Genomic DNA, 25,291 nt, shown 5'->3' with positions numbered 1-25,291 from the left:
TGTCTTCAGCAAGTGAAATGCATGCTTGATTGGGTTGAGATCAGGTGATTGACTGGCCATTGCTCTGGCCAATATTCCACTTCTTTGCCTTAAAAAGGTCCTGGGTTGCTTACACACTATGTTTTGGGTCATTGTCCATCTGTATTGTGAAGCACCATCCAATCAACTTTGCTAAATTTGTCTGAATCTGAGCAGACAGAATATCCCTAAACACTTCAGAATTCATCTGTCTGCTTCTGTCTTCTGTCACATCATCAATAAACACTAGTGACCCAGTGCCATTGGAAGCCATGCATGTCCATGTCATCACACTGCCTCCACGTTTTTTCACAGATGATGTGGTATGCGTCGGATCATGAGCCGTTCCAAGCCTTCTCCATACTTTTTTCTTCCCATCATTCTGGTACAGGTTGATCTTAGTTCCATCGGTCCAAAGAATGCTGTTCCAGAACAGGGCTGGCTTTTTTAGATGTTTTTTTGTCAAAGTCTAATCTGGCCTTTCTATTCTTGAGGCTTATGAATGGCTTGCACCTTGTGGTGAACCCTCTGTATTTGCTTGTGTGAAGTCTTTCTTTTATGGTACACATGGATAATGATATGCCTACCTCCTGGAGACTGTTCTTCACTTGGCTGGATGTTGTGATGGGGTTTTTCTTTACCATGTAAAGGATCCTGTGATCATCCACCACTCTTGTCTTCCATGGACGTCCAGACCTTTTTGTGGTGCCGAGCTCACCAGTGCGTTATTTTTTTCTCAGAATGTACCGAACAGTTAATTTGGCCACTATTAATGTTCCCACTATCTCTCTGATGGATTTTTTTATTTATTTTTTACAGCCTAAGGATGGCCTGTTTCACTTGCATTGAGAGCTCTGTTGACTGCATGTTGTGCGTGTACAGCAACAGCTTCCAAATGCAAATGCCACACTTGGAATCAACTCAGACCTTTTACCTGCTTAATTGATAAAGAAATAATGAAGGAATAAATAGCCCACACTGGCCCATGAAACAGCTTTTGAGTCATTTGTCCAATTACTTTTGGTTATTATATATAAAAGAGCTATAATTCATAAACCCTTCCTTCAATTTGGATGTGAATACCCTTAACCTAAAGCAGAGAGTCTGCACTTTAAGCCCACTCCTATATTAGACAGTAAATTCTGTTGGAAATCTCATATAAGATACGTTAGATCCAAAGTATCAAGGAGTATTGCAGTATTGTGCAGGGCAAAACATATTCTGGAACTGAGGATGTTGTATACTCTATATTGTTGTCTTGTCTTACCCTATTTGAGTTACTGTGTGGAGATATGAATGAATGGTCTTTATTGTCATTGATATAGTACAGGTACCAAACACCGAAATGTGGAAGGGGGGGCTCCCCTGGTGCTAGGAAAAAAAACTAAAAACAAGAAGGGAAAAGAGCTGGTTTACATACATTTACATTTTACATACATTTACATTTTACATAAATATGGGGAAATGCATTTAAAAGCACTTTAAACCCATTGATTACACTACAGAAAAAAGCTATGAGAATTGCACATAAGGTCGGATATCGTGATCACACAAATAACTTGTTCCTAATGTCAAATGCCTTAAAGCTCATGGACTTATTCAAATTTAAATTGGCACAGTTAATGTATAAAGCAAAGACTCAAGAACTCCCAGGTAACATTAACAAATTATTTATAGAGAGGGATAAGGGATATCATTTGAGAGGCAACCACAATTTTAACAAGGGTTATGCTCACATTATTATCTCAGGAGCAGGTGCATATCATTCTACGGAGTTACCATGGAATGGGCTAGAGGAAAATATGAAGGAGAGCAGAAATATTGCTCTATTTGAAAAAAGAAAAAATATTTTTGTTAAATACCAAAATTAGGAAAGGGAAGGTTGTTCATCTACTGGAAACTAAGGTGTGGTTTTCTGTGTCTTTTTCTTCTGTATTACATTGTGGATACTGATGTTTTTATTTATTTATTTTGTGTTGTTTCAGTATTAAGAATGGAAAATTATGTTTATTTCTTTATTTTGTGTTGTATCAATATTAAGAATGAAAAAGTATTAGAACGGATGATACTGAAATATATGTATTAATTAATTGGATTATATAATGTAAGCATAATTGTTAAGTATAAACAGGGGTAGGACAGGCTTCTTCCTACTCCTTTTCGAACATTTGATAGGATAGAGCTGTCCTCTCCACCTGTGGGAAAGAGAGAGGAAAAGGAGCAGTGTTTTCTGGCTGGTTGGTAAGTCTTGGTAAGATCAGCTGTTCAGGGTCAGCTGGATGCGTGTAATGCTATTGTTGCTGTCTGAAGTAACCTCACACAGAATACTCGAGGAGGGGGGGGAGAGCAGAGCATACCACACTAAGGCTTATCACTGCTGGCAGCTTTAATAAGTACCCTGCGTTTATCTGCTGTTTTGATGGGTGCACTGTGTTATTATGGCCTATGGAGATGTAGGGCTGTGTGGCTCGGGGGCCCTCCCCTGTTTTTATACCCCTATCAGGCACCTGGTGGGTAATACACAGAGAATTAAAGCTCTGGCCCAAACGTGTCATTACACAGCCCTATGGACTGTTATGCACACCTTGAAACTGGAAAAGCCAAATGTGGTGGAACCCCAGAGAAACAGAGACAGAGGCCAGGAGAATATATAATGATTTATTATGGATGATATAAACAAAGAAATAGGCCCTACACTAACTAGTGGAAAAACAAACATAAGGTGTGATGCAGGCGATAGTTATGGGGTGTGTAATTATACTATGTGTGTGTGCGTGTATGAGGTCAGGGGTGTTGTATTATGTGCTGCGATACTACCCTAGTGAGCAAAGTCCGAGATCCTTTTCGGGCCAGGGAGAGTGATCCATGAGAGAGTAGTCCAGAGGGGAGTCCAGGGGTCGAGCCAGGGAGGGAAATCCAGATGAGAGTAGTCAGAGGGGGTCCATACAGAAAGTTATGTCCAAGCGTTGGATCTCCGTCTGTAGCAGGGTTAAGTAGGCGGCTGTCCAGGTGGTGATTGGGACAGCTGGGCTGAAACGTAATAGCCCACACCTGCTGCAAACAGAGCCAGAGATCCGGCCCACTCAATCCGGCCGGGAGGGGGCGCCAGAACGAGGCTCACGGGGGCGTGTCGGATTAGGAGGCACAACAGTACCCCCTTCCTCAGGGGAGGCACCGGACGACGGACCCAGGGCCCCGGGGTTGGCTCGGTAGAAATCCTCCAATAAGGACGGGTCGGCGAGATAGGACGCAGGCACCCAAGTCCGGTCCTCGGGCCCGTAGCCAACCCAGTCCACTAGGTATTGAAACCCGCGACCCCGGCGGCGGACCTCCAGAAGTTTGTTTACCGTCCATACCGGGTCCCCATCATCCAGGACACGGGGTGGCGGCGGAGCCGGGCTGGGGGAAGACAAAGGGCTGGCGGCCACAGGTTTAAGCTGGGAGACATGGAACACCGGGTGTATTTTGAGGGAGGGAGGAAGGGTCAAACGTACCGCCGTGGGGTTGACGATACGGTCCACGGGATAGGGACCAACGTACCGGGGGTTGAGTTTCCGGGTGGAGGTTTGGGAGGTCTGGAGGGGCAGGTCCCGGGCCAACAGCCAAACCCTCTGACCTGGCTGGTAGTCAGGGGCCGGCACCCTCCGCCGGTTCGCGCTCCGCCGGGCGCGCTCGGTGGCGCGGAGCAACGCCGCCCTGGCGGTCCTCCACACGTTGCGACACCGGCGGAGATGGGCCCTGGTGGTTGGGACCGCCACCTCCAGCTCCTGTTGGGGAAACAGAGGGGGTTGGTAACCCAGGGAACATTCGAATGGGGACATACCAGTGGCGGCGCTCTCCATAGTGTTGAGGGAGTACTCCACCCACGGCAGGTATTTCGCCCAGGAGGAGGGATTGTGGGCGGAGACACATCGGAGAGCGGCTTCCAGAGCCTGGTTGGCCCGCTCGGCCTGCCCATTGGACTGAGGGTGGTACCCGGAGGTGAGACTGGTGGTGGCCCCAATGCCTCTACAGAAGGCCCGCCAGACCTTGGAGACGAACTGGGGGCCCCGGTCAGAAACCACATCCGAGGGGATCCCGTGGAGGCGTACGACGTGGAGAGTTAGGAGGTCCGCCGTCTCGGCCGCTGTGGGCAGTTTCGGGAGGGGAACGAAGTGGACCGCCTTGGAGAACCGGTCCACGATGGTGAGAATGGTGTCGCACCCCTGGGAGACAGGGAGCCCAGTAACAAAGTCCACGGCGATGTGCGACCACGGTCGGCTGGGCACCGGGAGAGGCTGCAGGAGACCCGCAGGAGGCCGATGGGAGGCCTTACTACGGGCGCACACCGTACAGGCGGCCACAAACTCCCTGGTGTCCCCCCTGAGATTGGGCCACCAGAACCTCCTCCCGATGAATGCCGCCGTCCGCCGCTCGCCGGGGTGGCAAGCGAAGCAGCTGGAGTGGCCCCACTCCAACACCCTGGCTCGGACAGCTGTAGGCACAAACAAACGGTTAGGGGGTCCGGTCCTAGGGTCTGGTTCGGCCCGCTGAGCCTGTCTCACCAAAGCCTCGACGGGCCAGGTTACGAACCCCACCACCCGGGACGGGGACAGGATGGTATCTCCCCCCTCAGCGACACCCGAATCCGCCTTGGGGAACTGGCGGGAGAGAGCATCAGCTTTGACGTTCTTGGAGCCGGGACGGTAGGTAAGGGTGAAGTCGAAACGACTAAAAAAAAGAGCCCAGCGGGCTTGTCGAGAGTTGAGCCTCTTGGCGGACCCAAGGTAAGTGAGGTTCCTATGGTCAGACCACACCAGGAACGGTAGTTTGGCTCCCTCCAGCCAGTGTCTCCACTCCCTCAGGGCCTCGTGAACCGCCAGCAGCTCCTTGTTGCCCACGTCGTAATTTTGGGCCGCGGGTTCGTAGCGCCGAGAGAAGTAGGCGCAAGGGTGTATCTTCTGGTCCTCCCCCGACCGTTGAGAGAGGACCCCCCCGATCCCCGTGTCCGAAGCATCTACCTCTACGATGAACTGTCTCTCGGGGTCGGGGTGGATCAGCACTGGCGCGGAGGAGAACAGGTGTTTTAGTGTGCCGAAAGCGGTCTCAGCAGCGGCGGTCCAGCAGAAGGGCCGTGAGGTGGAGGAACCTTTTAATGAACCGCCTCACAAATCCCGCGAACCCCAGGAAGCGTCTAAGTTGGGTCCGGTCCGTGGGCTGAGGCCACTCCACGACGGCCTTGACCTTGGCAGGGTCCGCCCGCATCTGTCCGTCCTCCACCACATTACCCAGGTAGGTGACCGAGCTGGTGTGGAAAACGCACTTCTCCCCCTTCACGAATAAGCGGTTCTCCAGGAGCCTCTGCAGGACTAGCCGGACGTGCTGGTGGTGCTCCTCCACGGACCGAGAAAAAATAAGAATGTCGTCAAGGTACACAACAACAAAAATGTTTAACATGTCCCGAAGGACATCGTTGACCAGGGCCTGGAAAATAGCAGGGGCATTAGATAGACCAAAAGGCATGACGCGGTATTCAAAATGGCCGAGGTGGGTGTTAAACCCGGTCTTCCACTCGTCCCCCTCCCTGATGCGGACTAGATGGTAGGCGTTACGTAGGTCCAGCTTGGTGAATACCTTGGCATGGGTGAGGGGTTCGAAGGTGGAGCTAATGAGGGGAAGGGGATAACGGTTCTTTACAGAAATGTCATTCAGAGCCCGAAAATCAATGCAAGGTCTGAGCCCACCGTCCTTCTTGGATACGAAGAAGAATCCAGCCGCGAGGGGAGAGGAGGAGGGCTGGATGATACCAGAGTTGATGGACTCCGTAATGTAGTTACGCATCGCCTCCTTTTCAGGGAGTGAGAGGCTGTAAAGTCTACCTTTAGGAAGGGTGGCACCAGGCAGGAGGTCTATAGGACAGTCATACGGGCGATGGGGTGGAAGGGAGAGTGCCTCGTCCTTGCTAAACACCTGGCCTAGGTCGTGGTAGATGTGAGGAACCCCGGTGAGGTCAGGCGGAGTGATCTTAGACTTGGGGTCGCTAGAGGGAGACAGGGCGGAGCGAAGGCAGGAGGCGTAACACGTACCTCTCCAGCCTAGGATCTGGCCCGAAGCCCAGGAGATGTGAGGTTCATGTCTCTCGAGCCAGGGTCTACCCAGCACCAGGGGAGACGTGGGGGTCTGAAGGACAAAGAACCGGATCTCCTCGGTATGATTCCCGGAGATCGTAAGAGATATAAGCCCAGTGGTGTGGGTGATAGTTCCTAGGGAACGGCCATCAATGGCCCTAGGCATGATGGGGCGGTCTAGAAGGACTAGGGGGATGCCCGCCTGGTGGACTAAGTTTTCATCGATTAGACAACCATCAGCCCCGGAGTCGATGAGGGCGCTGACAGACAGGGTGTCCTTCCCCCAGGTGAGAGTGGCAGGGAATAGGCGACTGGGGGTGACCTGGGGCTGAGAGAGAGAGGTGTTGCTCACCAGTATGCCCCCTACTGGTGAGCTGGGTCTTTTGGCCGGACAGGACACGCCCGGATGATGTGCCCCTCCTTGCCGCAGTACAGGCACTGCTTGTTGAGAAGCCTCCGTTCTCGCTCCTCTCGCGAGAGCCGAGAGCGGCCGATCTCCATGGGCTCCCCAGCCCCGGAAGTAGCCACGAGAGGAGGCAGCATGGGCAGAGAAGGGGGCGGGGTCGTTCCGGCGCGATAGGTAGTGGGGCGCGTGACAGCTCGCTGGACGCGGTCGGTGCGTCGTACCTGGAGGCGTGCATCCATCCTAAGGGCCAGGGTAATCAGCTCATTAAGGGTGCCGGGATCGTCGCGCACCAACAGGTCCTTGATGGAATCATGTAACCCCTTGTGGAAAAGGCTGAGGAGGGCTCCGTCATTCCAGCCTGTCTCCGTGGCTAGAGTACGGAACTCGACCATGTACTCGGCTACAGAGCGGGAACCCTGGGAGATGGCTAACAAGCGGCCGGTTACATCCTGCCCGTCCTGGGGGTGGTCGAACACGAACCGGAACTCCGCTTTAAACAGGGGGTAATCCGTGGAGTATCTTGAACTGCTCCCGACAGCGGCTATGGCCCATTTGAGCGCTTTGTCAGCGAGTAGAGACATGATAAACGCTACCTTGGCCCCGTCGGAGGAGTACTTGGAAGGCTGGTGCGTAAATACTAATTCGCACTGGGTCAGAAAACCCCGACAACAATCAAAGTCACCATGGAATGGAGCGGGGCTGACTAACCTGGGTTCCCAGTGAGCGACAGGAGGATAGAGCGAAACGGGGTTCACAGGATCGACCGGGGGATTAGTCATCTGCCCAGATATGGAACTCGTGTCAGGGGGTGGTCTGCTGCCAGCGGCGATGAGGTCCAGAGAACGCTGGATGGAGGCGAGAGACCCGGACAGGGCGTCCATCTTCGTCTCGAGACTATTTACAGCCCCGACGGTGGCACGGGTGGTATTCTCCAGTACGGCTATCTGGCCTTGGACCGTGGGGAAGGCCTAATGGAGCTCGGCCTGCAGACTGGTAAGTTGCGTAGCATGGCTATTTACCTCTCTGCGTAAATCTACGACTAATGGGAGAACCCCAATACCCGGGGAACCACCCTTGTTCTCTGGAGTTCCACCTTGGCTCATAATGGCTTGGACATACTGTTATGCACACCTTGAAACTGGAAAAGCCAAATGTGGTGGAACCCCAGAGAAACAGAGACAGAGGCCAGGAGAATATATAATGATTTATTATGGATGATATAAACAAAGAAATAGGCCCTACACTAACTAGTGGAAAAACAAACATAAGGTGTGATGCAGGCGATAGTTATGGGGTGTGTAATTATACTATGTGTGTGTGCGTGTATGAGGTCAGGGGTGTTGTATTATGTGCTGCGATACTACCCTAGTGAGCAAAGTCCGAGATCCTTTTCGGGCCAGGGAGAGTGATCCATGAGAGAGTAGTCCAGAGGGGAGTCCAGGGGTCGAGCCAGGGAGGGAAATCCAGATGAGAGTAGTCAGAGGGGGTCCATACAGAAAGTTATGTCCAAGCGTTGGATCTCCGTCTGTAGCAGGGTTAAGTAGGCGGCTGTCCAGGTGGTGATTGGGACAGCTGGGCTGAAACGTAATAGCCCACACCTGCTGCAAACAGAGCCAGAGATCCGGCCCACTCAATCCGGCCGGGAGGGGGCGCCAGAACGAGGCTCACGGGGGCGTGTCGGATTAGGAGGCACAACATGGACGCCTTCCTTCCTCCCCCTTCATACTGTACTATACCTCTCCTCCACACACCCCTCTCCTTTCTCACCTTGTTTTATTACCAGCATCCCAGCATACACCTCTCTCACCTGCCCCACCCCACCCCACCACCCAACAGATATACCTATCTCTGTTTATTACACACACACACACACACACACACACACACACACACACACACGCACACACTGAGAGAGAGAGATAGAAATCCTACTCTATTTGAGGTATCTCTCTTTATTTTGGTGAAAGGAGATTTTTCAAAGATTCTCAATCATGACTGATGACTCAATCATGTGGTTGCTACATCATGAGCAGAATCAAGAACACACGTTCAGTACCATGTACTGAATTCACAAGGTATTGACATGACTGTTGAAGCTGTGCCATGTTGTACAACAGAGCATTTAGTATATCAGCCTTTTAATACAAGATGTGAACATGTTAGAATGCATTTGAGTAAACAATGTGTTATAAAATAACAGCATCCGCACACTCAAACACTGTGCAAAAACATTGTTTTATTGCGAGCTTTCGGTCATTGACCTTCTTCAGGCATAAAGCAGACAAGTGAATGTAGTGGTGTAAAGGGTTCAAACAACATCACTTGATTTAGCCAATGCACAACATCTGTGTCAAACATCCACCTAGTGGCAAGGCATCAAGGGTGAACAATGTGATGTCAGAATGTATCAGAATTCAGAATGTTGGCCTATCATTAGAATGTGTATGGTTTCCAACGGAATGCATCTTTTGAAAGGCAACTGGCAAAAGTAGAACATTCCCAATCATTTCCAATGTTTACTTTGCATGGTGAAGTCGACAAGGATGTTATTTTAGAAAACAATGGCGCGAAATCAACCACTTGGAGACAGATACCTCTTGAAACTGAAATCCCAGACTGATTCAGATACAGCAGGTATTTATGAAACTCAACTACAAAACCAGACAGTTGTTTGTGGTGTATATAAAGGTTCAGATGGTTATTCCTCAGGTTGAAACTGTACAGGTGTATATAAAGGTTCAGATGGTTATTCCTCAGGTTGAAACTGTACAGGTGTGTCTTTTGGTGATGGGGGATATGGTTCTAAATGCTTCAATCGTGAATTCAAAAGATTTTTGTTTTAATGTCAATTGAGCCTCTACTGTATAGATTTCAGTTGAATATAGAGTTGAACCTGTTTCCTGTCTCGTCCAGGACTAAACTCGCGGCCCGCCCAGGAGGTCCAGAGTGAGGCCACCTCCTGGCTGGTCCAGGACTGGTCCTGTCTGCTCTGGGTCCTGGTCGCGTTCTGCCTGGTCGCGTTCTGCCTGGTCCACTTCAGAACCAACAGGAGCCGTAGAGGGGATGAACACAACCAGGTAACTGATGGAGGAGAGGAGAGCAGGAGGGAGAGAGAGAGAGAGAGAGAGAGAGGGGTAAGACCCAGCAGAAACAATTCACTGACGACATTCAGAACGTCCAATTGACCTCTGACCCCCCCCACCCCCCCTCCCCCAGCCTGGCCCCTCCCCCATGCCCTCCGACATGCACAGCAGCTACGACGAGAGAGACTTCTCCGATGACTACGATGACTACTCCAACATGCACAACAGCTACGACGAGAGAGACTTCTCCGATGACTACTCTGACAGGTCTCTGTGACATCACCGGTGACATCATCATCAACAGACAGTAGTGTGCGTTTACGCTGGTATATTTTTGAAACACCACCAAACTTGCAGTTGATATGAAATAAAACTGTTTTCTTTGCTCATAATCATCACCTCGTGGGCTTGTCTTCTGCTGTGATCTGTTGGTGCTCTGGGTTGCTAGGCAACGGCAGACAGGATGTCAGAGGTTCTCATCTGGTATAAAACAACAACAAAAAATAAAGTTCCGGAAGAAACTTGGGGCTGGAGTGTTGGTAGTGTTGAACATTTACAGACAGACGCACATACACACACATACTCACACACACACATACACACATATACACACACACACACACATACACACATACACACATACACACACACACATACACACACACACACACACACACATACACATACACATACACACATACACACACACACACACACACACACACACACACACATACACACATGTAGGGAGGAGGGAGGGGACCCAGGGGTTGGAAGATCTTGCTGACCTGCATTGTACGACAGGATATACAGGCAGAATATACATTGGGGGAAAGTATTCAACGTTTGAAATCAATAATATCTTCATTGCAGCTATTCACATGCAATTTAGGCCAGACATTGGTATTAACTCAATAAAACTGACCAAATTGGAAAACTCCAATCCATAGAAAAACGTTATGTGCAATAAAGTGGTATGGCACAGGAACAAAGTATTGAACGCAGTAACTGAAATGTATTTAATACTCGGAGGAGAAGCCTTTGTTTCCAATGACAGCTTCAAGACGATTCCTGTATGGAAAACCACATCTCTCACAGTGATCAGATGGGATTTTGGCTCATTCTTTAACACAGACAGTCTTTAAATCCGGAAGATTTTGTGGGGACCACTGGTGAATCTTGATCTTCGGTTCCTTCCACAAATGTTCTATTGGATTTAACTCTGGTGATGGTCTTCGTGCGTCCGGGTGAAGCGCGTGTCGGATGCAGCTGGATATACTTGAAAATTGCGGGAAAATTTGCTTACGCACCTTAGTGTACGAGAGCTTTATAAATGAGGCCCCAGCACTACTCATAGAGGTGGAGGTGTCGCCCTCTAGTGTTCAGATCAGTTACTGATATTACCATCACTGCAAAGAGAGGCAGAAGACTGGACTGTTATGTATTCTTCCCTGGTTGTTATTACATGCTATATTAAAACACATGAACCCCCTCGACTAACAAGCTCTTCTGCAGGGTGCCATCATCATTGATTATTACTAAATGAAACAGATTGAAAGCATCTGCAATAATTGACCTTTATTAAAATATCTAAATATGATGAAAAGTGTTAAAAACATGATATGAAACAACAATACAGCATATCAAAATAGGAAAATAGGGAAACAACTTAGATTAAGCAACAATATTTCTGAATACAAGAAAAAGCAGAACATCATTGTTTATGCAAAAAAAATAATAATCTCCAAGCAAACTTTAAAACCCATGCATACCTCTGTATAACCCTTACAAAAGAGAAAACACACTTGAAATATGTTTTGGGGGGGATTCAAACAACAACAAAATGCGATGGGGCTGGAGAAATGTAACCACTCTCAGATTCAGAGACGGAGCTATGGATGTAATAACCGACCATCCATGAGATCAACATGATAGTTTTAACCATGTTTTGAAATTATACAGTGTTTGTTAACAATGACATTGTTTATAACAAGTAAAACAATAATTTTCTAACCCAATTATTACAATTTTATTTTGGCTTCTGTTGAAGTCAATTCGTGAGGCATTAAATTATTATTCTAAGTTATATTCCTCAATGACTATACTGTATATCATTAATTTTAGTTAATTAATTAATTAAGTTGAGTCCCACAATGGATGTACCAATCCCAGATTGCCTCTTTAAAGCTGAGCTAAAATATCTTCATGTCTTGTTGCTAGACGTACAGTTACTCCTGGGGATCCAAATCTGACATCATGATGACATCATTGCTTCCATTCTTTTCATCAGGCTGAGCTGTTCAACACAGAAATAAAATAACATGACCCCAACCACAGTCTGTTAGACACCAGCCCCCCCAACCACAGCCTGTTAGACCCCAGCCCCCCCAACCACAGTCTGTTAGACCCCAGCCCCCTCAACCACAGCCTGTTAGACCACAGCCCCCCCAACCACAGCCTGTTAGACCCCAGCCACCCCAACCACAGTCTGTTAGACCCCAGCCCCCCCAACCACAGCCTGTTAGACCCCAGCCCCCCCAACCACAGTCTGTTAGACCCCAGCCCCCTCAACCACAGTCTGTTAGACCCCAGCCCCCCCAACCACAGCCTGTTAGACCCCAGCCACCCCAACCACAGTCTGTTAGACCCCAGCCACCCCAACCACAGCCTGTTAGACCCCAGCCACCCCAACCACAGTCTGTTAGACCCCAGCCCCCCCCAACCACAGTCTGTTAGACCCCAGCCACCCCAACCACAGTCTGTTAGACCCCAGCCACCCCAACCACAGCCTGTTAGACCCCAGCCACCCCAACCACAGTCTGTTAGACCCCAGCCACCCCAACCACAGTCTGTTAGACCCCAACCACAGTCTGTTAGACCCCAGCCACCCCAACCACAGTCTGTTAGACCCCAGCCACCCCAACCACAGTCTGTTAGACCCCAGCCACCCCAACCACAGTCTGTTAGACCCCAGCCACCCCAACCACAGTCTGTTAGACCCCAGCCACCCCGACCACAGTCTGTTAGACCCCAGCCACCCCAACCACAGTCTGTTAGACCCCAGCCCCCCCAACCACAGCTTGTTAGACCCCAGCCCCCCCAGCCACAGTCTGTTAGACCCCAGCCACCCCAACCACAGTCTGTTAGACCCCAGCCACCCCAACCACAGTCTGTTAGACCCCAGCCACCCCAACCACAGTCTGTTAGACCCCAGCCACCCCAACCACAGTCTGTTAGACCCCAGCCACCCCAACCACAGTCTGTTAGACCCCAGCCACCCCAACCACAGTCTGTTAGACCCCAGCCACCCCAACCACAGTCTGTTAGACCCCAGCCCCCCCAACCACAGTCTGTTAGACCCCAGCCCCCCCAACCACAGTCTGTTAGACCCCAGCCACCCCAACCACAGCCTGTTAGACCCCAGCCACCCCAACCACAGTCTGTTAGACCCCAGCCACCCCAACCACAGTCTGTTAGACCCCAGCCACCCCAACCACAGTCTGTTAGACCCCAGCCACCCCAACCACAGTCTGTTAGACCCCAGCCACCCCAACCACAGTCTGTTTGAACCGATGCCGTCCAAAAGACAAAGCCTCTTCCGGAGCCTCAGGGCCAAAACTCAGAGGCTAACCAACAGCTACTTCCCACAGGTGATCAAGCTCATGAAATATGCTTGATTATTATTAATAATTAATATAACAAATAAGTAATATTATTATTAATAACCCCAGGTCACTTTACAAGGGAATGGGACAAACAGAACAGAGCCAGAGAGACAAACACACAAAACAAGAAACAGGGAAACAGCTTCTACACTCACATATACACGCACATACACATGCACGCAAACGCACATGCACACACACACACACACACACACACACACACACACACACACACACACACACACACACACACACACACACACAGACAGACAGATTCACACACACACACACACATAATTGCCAGACATGACCTCCTGGTGACTGTGGCGTTGTTCCGCTGCAGCTGGTTGGCTGGCTGGCCGAGGCCGTGACCAATTACAGCTGCAGCCAGACTGTCACGTCCTGTTGTCATCACATGACTAGGAAGTGACCAGTGTCACCTGACTAAACGGTGTGTCAGCAAAGCCCGGAGGATCATCAATGACCCCAGCCACCCCAACCAGCCTGTTAGACCCCAGCCACCCCAACCACAGCCTGTTAGACCCCAGCCAACCCAACCACAGCCTGTTAGACCCCAACCACAGTCTGTTAGACCCCAGCCACCCCAACCACAGTCTGTTAGACCCCAGCCAACCCAACCACAGCCTGTTAGACCCCAACCACAGTCTGTTAGACCCCAGCCACCCCAACCACAGTCTGTTAGACCCCAGCCAACCCAACCACAGCCTGTTAGACCCCAACCACAGTCTGTTAGACCCCAGCCACCCCAACCACAGTCTGTTAGACCCCAGCCCCCCCAACCACAGCCTGTTAGACCCCAGTCCCCACAACCACAGTCTGTTAGACCCCAGCCACCCCCAACCACAGTCTGTTAGACCCCAGCCCCCCCAACCACAGTCTGTTAGACCCCAGCCACCCCAACCACAGTCTGTTAGACCCCAGCCCCCCCAACCACAGTCTGTTAGACCCCAACCACCCCAACCACAGTCTGTTAGTCCCCAGCCACCCCAACCACAGCCTGTTAGACCCCAGCCACCCCAACCACAGTCTGTTAGACCCCAGCCACCCCAACCACAGTCTGTTAGACCCCAGCCACCCCAACCACAGACTGTTAGACCCCAGCCACCCCAACCACAGTCTGTTAGACCCCAGCCACCCCAACCACAGTCTGTTAGACCCCAGCCACCCCAACCACATTCTGTTAGACCCCAGCCACCCCAACCACAGTCTGTTAGACCCCAGCCACCCCAAACACAGTATGTTAGACCCCAGCCACCCCAACCACAGTCTGTTAGACCCCCGCCACCCCAACCACAGCCTGTTAGACCCCAGCCACCCCAACCACAGTCTGTTAGACCCCAGCCCCCCCAACCACAGTCTGTTAGACCCCAGCCACCCCAACCACAGTCTGTTAGACCCCAGCCACCCCAACCACAGTCTGTTAGACCCCAGCCACCCCAACCACAGTCTGTTAGACCCCAGCCACCCCAACCACAGCCTGTTAGACCCCAACCACAGTCTGTTAGACCCCAGCCACCCCAACCACAGTCTGTTAGACCCCAGCCACGCCAACCACAGTCTGTTAGACCCCAGCAACCCCAACTACAGTCTGTTAAACCCCAGCCACCCCAACCACAGTCTGTTAGACCCCAGCCCCCCCAACCACAGTCTGTTAGACCCCAGCCCCCCCAACCACAGTCTGTTAGACCCCAGCCACCCCAACCACAGCCTGTTAGACCCCAGCCACCCCAACCACAGTCTGTTAGACCCCAGCCACCCCAACCACAGTCTGTTAGACCCCAGCCACCCCAACCACAGTCTGTTAGACCCCAGCCCCCCCAACCACAGTCTGTTAGACCCCAGCCACAGTCTGTTAGACCCCAGCCACCCCAACCACAGTCTGTTAGACCCCAGCCACCCCAACCACAGTCTGTTAGACCCCAGCCACAGCCTGTTAGACCCCAGCCCCCCCAACCACAGTCTGTTTGAACCAATGCCGTCCAAAAGACGAAGCCTCTTCCGGAGCCTCAGGGCCAAAACTCAGAGGCTAACAAACAGCTTCTTCCCCCAGGTGATCAGGCTCATGAACAAGCCCACTGTAATCAACTGACTATCTCCCCCTAGCTCACCCTGCCCTTGTGCATGGACTACAGCAACCCTAAGCTCAAGCCACCTTACCACTGTGAACTCGATTATCACTAGCGTGATAATACAGTCATAAATAATAAATATAAATAATAAGTCATATTATTATTAATAACCCAAGGTCACTTTACAAGGGAATGGGACAAACAGAACAGAGCCAGAGAGACAAACACACAAAACAAGAAACAGTGAAACAGCGACTACAGGTTGAATGCAATGGTGAACAGGTGGGTTTTAAGGGCAGTTTGGAATATGTCCAGGGTTGGAGAGTCACGGATAGCCTTGGGTAGAGAGTTCCAGATGTCTTGTGCTGCAATGCAATGTCAGGATCCGAAGCCTAATAATTTCACTCTGTTACACTTGTGTAATGTGATGTAATAAATAAACTTGAAACTTGTTCCTAATAAAGTGTCTGGTGAGTGTATATAGTGAGTGTAATATATATATATATATATATATATATATATATATATATATATATATATATAATGAGTGTAATATTGTACCTACACAATGCAGATCAGCGGTATGGAAGCCAAGACCTCCCCCCGTCCCTCCCTCCCTACCTCCCTCCCTCCCTCCCCCCCTCCCTCCCTACCCCCCCCCCCCCCCCCCCCAGTGAGACACACATCAATGCCCTCTCTCTCCCTGGGTGAAGACAGCGTCAGCAGATCTACAGGCAGCCAGCAGCTCCATCTCAACATCTCTTCCACCTATTTTTTCTGGTTTTCTGCTCGAAATGACATGCCCACTGTAACCAGGGAGTAGCTAAAGGACTGTAGAATTTTAGGAAGGGCTGGTTATCTAACTAACTCTGAGCTAAATCGGCAGTGTAGGAGGATAGAGGCAGGGGGCGCCAGCAACCCTTTAGACTAGCATATCACAGTTATATATATATCATATATTATAATACAAGCTATAACTCAGTTAATCACACTATAAGACAATACTTAAACCCAATACTAGATTTGCTGTTAAACTAAACAATACAGACAACTAAACACACAGCAACTGTATCAAATATGAACAAACACATTTATTTATACAAATTATATATACATCCCAATATACTCCCTCCCCGCCGGCCACACACACACTCACTCACTCACTCACACACAGTACCTGGCCTGAAAAGGCTTAGAGTCCCGGACTGAAATGAGCGCGTTGAGGCCTGGTTGGAGCTCGCATGTGACTCGAGGAAGGCAGCAGACAAGGGGGGGGAGTGACGTTGCAATTTGAAGGGAAAGGGGCGTCTTCGTAGCAAAACGACGAGGTGTGAATGGCTCAGGTCCGGTGGTCCACGGTCAGCTCCGGTGGTGTCAGCGGTCGGTCGCAATCCACCTCGGAGGCGACGGCTCTGTCCGGCTTGGGTCTCGCTATGCGCCAACGTTAGCAGCCGGCGGCTAGCAAGGCTGGCTAACGGTGACACAGCTAAACTGGGCTAGCGCTGCCAACTCACCAAACTCCGAACTCCCGCGGCGATGCGGGTAGCCAGTGATTTACTATTAACACTCAGTCTCCCGTTCTCCTTGTTGACTGTTGAGATGTCTTCCGCAGCAAAGGAAACCAAATACAGAGATTCAACTATCTATCGATTCAACTAGATTCTACTAATGTTTGCCCTCTGTCACAGTTGCAAACTCAATAATCACTCGTGTCTTCAGCTTCAGCACGGTGTGTGTCCACTGACTCCGCCCTCCTAGATCGACTTCCGTAGCTATATATACCAACCGGACATACATCAAGTCACGTACGCCAATCAAAACCACGCCCACTAATCTGGCGCTTGCACAATACTGAACAAATCTAAGACAGAACTTATACAATTACAATAACAATACATACACCTTCATGAAAACGTACATGAATAGTATGGAAAATAATTAAGGAAATAACAGGGGCAAAATAGGGCTGATTTGGGGAAACTAACTGGCTCTAAATTGTGGGCCTTCATAACAGCCGCCCCATGAAACCCTCGGTTTCATTTAACTATGGAAGGCACACTGGCTAGGCTGCTCTAGCAGCGTGAGGTATGAGGTGATAGTGTCCTTTGTAATTTGAGGGAGCTCAATCAGGGGTGCCACAGGTCGGGTGTAAGTGCGACCACCAACGTCCACGATGGCCGTCCGCACCCTTCCATCCGGACCCGGCAGGACCTTGGTCACTCTGCCTGTCTGCCAGGCGGCGCGTGGAAGGGACTGGTCGATCACCAGTACCACGGCACCTTCGGACAAGTTGTCTCTCTCCCTCGTCCACTTCTGCCTGACTTGCAGGGTCGGCAGGTAGTGCAGTATGAACTGCCTCCAAAACTGGTCCGCGAGCACCTGGCTGTGCCTCCACCATCTTCTTCCGGTGAGCTCTGCAGGGTCGTAGACTACCTGAGGCAGTGCAGAGTCTCGCCGCCCCATCAGCAAGAAGTTGGGCGTAATGGGATCCAGATCTGCTACATCACTGGAGGTATAGCCTAGGGGCCGGGAGTTCAAGATGCCCTCAATCTCTGCTAGTACAGTCTCGAGCACCTCATCGGTAGGCACCTTCTGTCCGAGAATGGTACGTAGGACGTTCTTTACTGAGCGAATCTCCCGCTCCCAGGCTCCCCCGAAGTGTGGAGCATTTGGGGGGTTGAACTCAAACTTCACTTGCTGGGAGGCGAGTCTGTCACGGGCCTCCTCAGTCATCGCAGCGTAGCTCGCCCTCAGCTCGGCCTCACCACCGACGAAGTTGGTGCCTCTGTCCGACCGGAGGGTCTTAGGGGTCCCTCGCCTGGAGGTGAACCTCTTGAAGGACATGAGGAAGCTGTCGCTTGTGAGCTGGTGCAGAACTTCAAGGTGCATTGCTCTCGTCGTCAGGCACGTGTAGATGATGCCCCACCGCTTTTCGGAGGCTCGCCGGTTTCGGACTAGGAGTGGCCCGAAACAGTCGACCCCAGTAGAGTGGAACGGAGCCTGTCTCAGTCGCAGCCGGTCCTCGGGCAGATCGGACATCATGGGCTGCGGCGGCGTGGCTCGCCACCTCTGGCAGTCCGAGCAGGACCTTTGATATCTCCGTACCGCCTCCCGTCCATGGAGTATCCAGAATCTCCGTCGTACCTCCGCGAAGACACGCTCTCCACCCGCGTGCTGCACTTTGTCATCATGGTGCTTGATGACCAATCTGGTGACCTGATGCTTAGTGGGAAGCACGATGGGATGCTTCGTGTCTAGGTCTAGATCTTGAGCGCGGCGCAGTCTGCCACCCACGCGAATGAGAACACCGTCGAGCTCTGGAGCTAAGCCGCGGAGTCTACTGTCCGAGGGGATCGGCTTCCCTTTCTCGAGACACTCCAGCTCTCGGGAGAAGGCATCCTGTTGGGCACTCTGCAGCACCAGGAGCTCCGCCGCGGTGTAATCTTCGGCGCTGAGCGTAGTATCTAGGGGTAGACCGGCCTTGGAGCAGAACATCCTCTTCTGCAGCTCTTCGAGCGTCTCACACTCCTCTCCCGGAGTAGTCTCAGGGTCTACGACCTGGGTGGCTCCGCAGAACAACGTCTTACGCAGCTCTTTGTCCTCTCTGTCTTCTGCTAACGCCGGCGTGGCTGGCCACTCTGACTCCCGCTCCTGTAGGAAGTCTGGTCCCGTGTGATACAGGTGGGGCTCAGCCAGATCCTGGAGAGTTGCCCCTCTCGTGATGACGTCAGCAGGGTTCCTCTTGGTGTCTACATAACGCCAGCAGTTCACCTCAGTCAACTCCAGAATCTCTGCGACTCGGGTGCCCACGAACACCTTATACCGACATGAGCTGGACTTCAACCACTGGAGGACGGTAGTTGAGTCTGACCACATGGTGACGCTCATCAGAGGTAGCTGGAGCTCGTCGAGCAGGAACCTTCCCAGTTGCGCGCCGTTCAGGGCAGCACACAGCTCCAGTCTTGGGATGGACTGTTGCTTTTTCGGCGCCACTCGGGAACGTGCCAGGACAAACGAGACGTGGACTTCACCTCCAAGCTCTGCCGCTCTGACGTATGCCACGGACCCGTACGCCATCTCCGAGGCGTCGCAGAATACATGTAGCGTGATGACACTCCTCTCTAGGTCCGTGGAGGGAGGGAAGTAGCTCCGCTGCAGCTTGATGTGCTGGAGAGTGGGAAGTTCCTGCTCCCAGGCCTTCCACTTCTCTTCTAGGTGACGAGGCAGAGGATCGTCCCATCCTCGTTCTTGGGCCCACAGCTCCCGGACAAGCACCTTGGCCATCGTCGTGAAGGGAGCGATATATCCCAGTGGGTCGTACTGGCTCGCTAGAGTGCTGTATATCGTTCTCATCGTGACGCGTTGGGGCTTGGCAGGCTTATTGCGATAGCGTAGAGTGTCGGTCTGGAACTGCCAGATAAGTCCGAGCGTCATCTCCTGAGCATCATCTGGTGAGTGAGAGACCCAAGCCTCGCTGCTGGTCGAGGTGGCCTCCTTCGGGAGGTCTCTGATGACTTGCGGGTCGTTGCTGGCCCACTGGCAGATCTCAAATCCACCCTCCTGGAGATGAGCACGCAGGTCCTGGACTAGCTGACGGGCTTCCGTGGCTGTCTTCGAACTGTGGAGGCAGTTGTCCACGTAAAAGCTCTTATGGACGGCGTCAAACACTCCAGGAGGTGCCGTCTCCTGCGCGGCGTGAGTCTGTAGCGCATAGGTGGCGCAACAGGGGCTGCAGGTTGTCCCGAAGGGTAGCACCTCCCACTGGTAGATAGAGGGGTCGGGGTCGCTCGGGTCCTCTCTCCAGAGAAACCTCATGAGTGGCTTGTCTTCCTCCAACATCCTGACCTGGTGAAACATTCGCTTAATGTCACCACTGACTGCGATCGGCTGCTGACGGAATCGCACCAGAACTCCCAAGAGGGCTGGGGTCAAGGTTGGACCAGGGAGAAGATAGTGGTTGAGGTTGAGCTTCCCCACCTGGTAGCTACAGTTGAAGACCACTCGGTTCTTCCCGTTGTGGTGAACATTGTGGTGCGGGAGGTACCAAGACTCGGCACTCTGGTTCGCCTCGGCTGGCTCAAGCTTCTTCACCAGACCGGACTCCGTCAGTTTCTTCATCTCCGTTCTGTAAGAAGCAGCAAGGACCTCGTCCTTCCTCATACGCTTCTCAGTGCTGGTCAGACACTGTAGGACGGTTCGAGGGGATACTCGAAACTCTGGCATGGGTTCTCTTCGGAGTAGTGGTGTGACGTATCTCTTCACGCCCTGGACTTCGATACGCACTGTCTTTGCTTTAAGGAGGTCTATGGCGTAGACGTCCTCCTTTGACCGTACGTAGAGCTTCTCATTCTTGTAGGGCGCAACGTCTAGCGTCCACAGCTTCTGGACGTTGTCTAGTAGCGCCGCATTCATGGAGTCCACATTGGTGTGAAGGCAGTTGATGGTCTGCACTTCTTCGGTTCGGACATGGAGGGATGACGTAGCTCTCCCGTCTCTATCTCTCCACTCGGTAGCGCCTTGGAGGGCCCACCCAAGCGCAGTCTTAACAGCCATCGGGCAGCCTCGTGGTCCTCTCAGCGGAGGACGGAGCGACACGATCAGTGCAGCGTTGTCCGAGCCGATGAGAAGGGTTGGCTCCGCTCCTTCTATCGGATGTAGGTCTACTCGCCGTAGGTGGGAATATCTTGCGCGTAATCTCTCCAGGGGGTAGTCGTAGCGGGAGAGCGCTAGCTGGTCTGCGGTGAAGACATTCTGAAGCCGATATCTGTCCGACGGCCGCCCCGCCGGGGAGATAGAGAAGTTGATTCTCGCCCCGGTGACCTCTTTAAGGTCGCGACGTATCGTGCGCAGAGTCAGCTTCTCCTCAGTCCCTTGGAGCCCCAACTGGCGCACTGCCTCCTGGAGAAGGATGGTCCGTTCCGACCCGTCGTCTAGAACGGCGTACGTGTCGTACACAGCGTTGTTGTGGTGAAGTCGGACCTTCACCACCTTCAGTAGGACCTTGGAGCCGCTGCTCTGGGTTGGGTCTAGATAGTAGACAGGTGTTTCCTCTTCCGGTGCGCTACCGGACCTAGGGCTTCTGGTGCCCTCCGTGGACCTGGCGAGGGAGACCTCGTGTAGGATGTTGAGGTGGACCTCCTCACAGCGGTTGCACTTTCTCCTCAAGGTGCAGTTCTTAGCCAGATGGTCGCGCCCACAGTTCCAGCACCTCTTGTTCTCCTCGAGCCACCTCTGCTTGGCCTCGGTACTCAGGTTGTTGAAGTCACTGCACTCATTGAACCAGTGCTCGCTGGTGCAGTACGGACATGGCGGTGGACCTCTCCATCCCTTTTGAGGGGGTTGAGAGGAATCCTTTCCCTCAGGTCGGGCTTTCCTCTCTCTCCGAGGCTCCTCCTCCGTGTGCAGCACTCCTACTGGGCGTCCTCTGTTCGAGCTCGGCCTGTCCCAGCGGTCTCCCTTCTCCCTCTCCTTCTTCGGCTCAGCGTAACCCATGGCGTCTACGTTGGTGTCATGCACTTCCTCCAGTAGGAACTCCGCGAAGGCAGCCATGCTCAGACCCAACTTCCCGGGGTTACGAACGCGCTGCTGTCGCCGGAACCTCTCCTGCCGGAAGCGTGGGATCTTGCGGAGCAGCCGCTCTACGTTGGAGGTGCTGTTGATCTCGCTGGCGCCAGCTGGGCCCTGCGTCTTCAGCATTCCAACCAAGGTGTGCACGCGGAGCGCGAAGTCATCCAGCGCCCGTTCATCCTTGATGGGGGCCTGCTGTTCGAGGGCTTGCAGTTCAGCAAGGGCGTGGTTCCAGGGACGACCGTAGCGGGCATCCAAGTCGGCGAGCGCTCTGGTGTAAGGTGTCGGTGCGGAGGCATGGGCCAGAACCATGTTGTGGGCTCTGGGGTTCCTCACATGCTGAAGGAGAATCGCATATTTGTAGGACTCTGAGCAGGAGTCGTCCAAGAGCGTGTCTAGGCAGATGCGTAGTTCCACATACTGGCTCCTGTCCTCGTCCTTGAAGAAGGGGAACTTGGGTCCCTCCACCTGGGGAAACATCCTGTAGTGGATGATCGGGGCTGGAGTGACGGTCTGGGTGTCCGGCCTGCATGCCTTTTGGTTCACTGGAGGACCTAGGGGTGTGCTACGCTCTTGGGGAATGGCTCCCCTCCCGGGCAGCGACGCTGGCTCCCTCTGGGCCGCGTAGCGGTCGGGTCCCTGGTCCTCTTCCTTCAAGGTGGTCAGCTGGGCCTGTAGTTGGACAGTCATGGCGGGGGTCATGGAGCCATCGGCGGGGGGTTCAGGAGATGGCACTCGAGAGGGCCGTGCGGATGATGCTCTGGAGCTACGGGCCGACGGAGCTCTGCTGATGCACACGTCGCGCATGGTCTGCATCACTTCCTCCATCTTCTCCGCGTGCAGTTGCTCTCTCGCCATCTGGAGGCGGTCGCGCTCCATCTGGAGGCGTTCACGTTCTAGCGCCTCCTGGCGCTGCCTCTCCGCCGCGCGTTCCGCCCCCTCCATCTGGAGGCGCTCGCGCTCGAACTGGATGCGTTCCCTCTCTAACGCCTCCTGGCGCTGTCTCTCCGCCGCACGTTCCCTCTCTAACGCCTCCTGGCGCTGTCTCTCCGCCGCACGTTCCGCTCCTTCCATCTGGAGGCGTTCACGCTCGAACTGGAGGCGTTCCCGCTCTAACGCCATCTCGGCCTGTTGGCGCATACATTCTGACAGCGCGGCACTACTCCCTCTGGAGTGCATGCTATCCGCCCCAGAGGCAGAACTGCCCACGGAAACCCTGGACCGGGAGGAAGCCACTGAACGGCAGGAGCTAGGTCTCGAGCGCGCCGTACTGGGAGGCAGATCGTTAAGGCTGAGGCCCTCCCTCTTCCGCCCGCAGGCGCTGTCAGACCGGGCCTCTCCTTCCTGCTCTTCCGTTTCTACGGCAAAACCCTGCTGTTCTGCCATCTCATCCTCAGGCTGGTGCTCTTTGATGGCTGTCTCGGTGCTAGCCACCCGCGCGCCGGCGGACACCTCGGCCTCTCCGACCACTGTATCCCGTGGAGTGCGCTCCTCACTACCACTCAGTGAGCTTTCGAGCTCAAGCTCATACTCTTGTAACCTCTGAGGCAACCGCGGGACTCTCTGTGGTCGTGGCTCTGGCTCAGGGGGCGGAGAAGGGGGGGTAACTGTCTTGTCTGGTTGGCTGCGCTCAGCCATGCTATCACTACACAACCTATCCGGCTCGAAGGACCAATTGTAACCAGGGAGTAGCTAAAGGACTGTAGAATTTTAGGAAGGGCTGGTTATCTAACTAACTCTGAGCTAAATCGGCAGTGTAGGAGGATAGAGGCAGGGGGCGCCAGCAACCCTTTAGACTAGCATATCACAGTTATATATATATCATATATTATAATACAAGCTATAACTCAGTTAATCACACTATAAGACAATACTTAAACCCAATACTAGATTTGCTGTTAAACTAAACAATACAGACAACTAAACACACAGCAACTGTATCAAATATGAACAAACACATTTATTTATACAAATTATATATACATCCCAATATACTCCCTCCCCGCCGGCCACACACACACTCACTCACTCACTCACACACAGTACCTGGCCTGAAAAGGCTTAGAGTCCCGGACTGAAATGAGCGCGTTGAGGCCTGGTTGGAGCTCGCATGTGACTCGAGGAAGGCAGCAGACAAGGGGGGGGAGTGACGTTGCAATTTGAAGGGAAAGGGGCGTCTTCGTAGCAAAACGACGAGGTGTGAATGGCTCAGGTCCGGTGGTCCACGGTCAGCTCCGGTGGTGTCAGCGGTCGGTCGCAATCCACCTCGGAGGCGACGGCTCTGTCCGGCTTGGGTCTCGCTATGCGCCAACGTTAGCAGCCGGCGGCTAGCAAGGCTGGCTAACGGTGACACAGCTAAACTGGGCTAGCGCTGCCAACTCACCAAACTCCGAACTCCCGCGGCGATGCGGGTAGCCAGTGATTTACTATTAACACTCAGTCTCCCGTTCTCCTTGTTGACTGTTGAGATGTCTTCCGCAGCAAAGGAAACCAAATACAGAGATTCAACTATCTATCGATTCAACTAGATTCTACTAATGTTTGCCCTCTGTCACAGTTGCAAACTCAATAATCACTCGTGTCTTCAGCTTCAGCACGGTGTGTGTCCACTGACTCCGCCCTCCTAGATCGACTTCCGTAGCTATATATACCAACCGGACATACATCAAGTCACGTACGCCAATCAAAACCACGCCCACTAATCTGGCGCTTGCACAATACTGAACAAATCTAAGACAGAACTTATACAATTACAATAACAATACATACACCTTCATGAAAACGTACATGAATAGTATGGAAAATAATTAAGGAAATAACAGGGGCAAAATAGGGCTGATTTGGGGAAACTAACTGGCTCTAAATTGTGGGCCTTCATAACACCCACAGTGAATATAGAATATCTCCACAATCACAAGGGCCTTCATAATGATATTGTTATCAAATGAAAGCTAACACCTGTGGGGTGGCTGTAGAAGTGTCAGAATCAAAATCTATGTTACTGTGTCAGAGCAAATAGAGCTAGAACATCTCAAATTCAGTCTCCGCCTAAAAAAACAACAGCTTTTACAGTGAATATCACCTTGGAAACCTGATAACCAAGCCCAAATCATCTAGGAATCAGTACTCCAGGGTCTTATTAGTACTTGTGCCAAAGTTGATGCTAGTAATGTGAGCAAATGCAACTTTGTACCTGTTTTAGTACAGGTATGTTTAGGCGTACACCTATATGTTTAGGCCATTTGGAGATATTTTGGCACCATCTTTGACCTTTGACCTTTCTCATGTATCAGTTTTTTTTTTTTTTTTTTTTTTTTTGGGTTGGCCGACCAATGGTATGGAAATTTGGCGTTGA

General features: G+C 52.1%; 2 protein-coding genes across 2 annotated transcripts in view; one reads left to right on the top strand and one right to left on the bottom strand.

The window, feature by feature from the left end:
• The window catches only part of LOC308163455 (uncharacterized protein), a gene marked incomplete at both ends in the record, with an annotated part of 47,666 nt that extends 37,775 nt beyond the window's left edge, over positions 1–9,891 (top strand). The window contains 2 exons of the mRNA XM_080537642.1: positions 9,445–9,608; positions 9,748–9,891. Of these exons, the coding sequence (XP_080393768.1) occupies positions 9,445–9,608; positions 9,748–9,891 (308 nt within the window). The remainder of the gene's footprint in view (positions 1–9,444; positions 9,609–9,747) is intronic.
• LOC308163775 (rho-associated protein kinase 2-like) overlaps positions 1–25,291 on the bottom strand; it is a gene marked incomplete at both ends in the record, with an annotated part of 257,445 nt that overhangs the window by 117,839 nt on the left and 114,315 nt on the right. The gene's annotated exons all lie outside the window — the stretch shown is intronic.

This window comes from Nansenia antarctica (assembly GCF_963989245.1).
Source record: "Nansenia antarctica genome assembly, chromosome: 8".
NCBI lineage: Eukaryota > Metazoa > Chordata > Actinopteri > Argentiniformes > Microstomatidae > Nansenia > Nansenia antarctica.
This window is presented reverse-complemented; position numbering and strand designations above follow the sequence as displayed.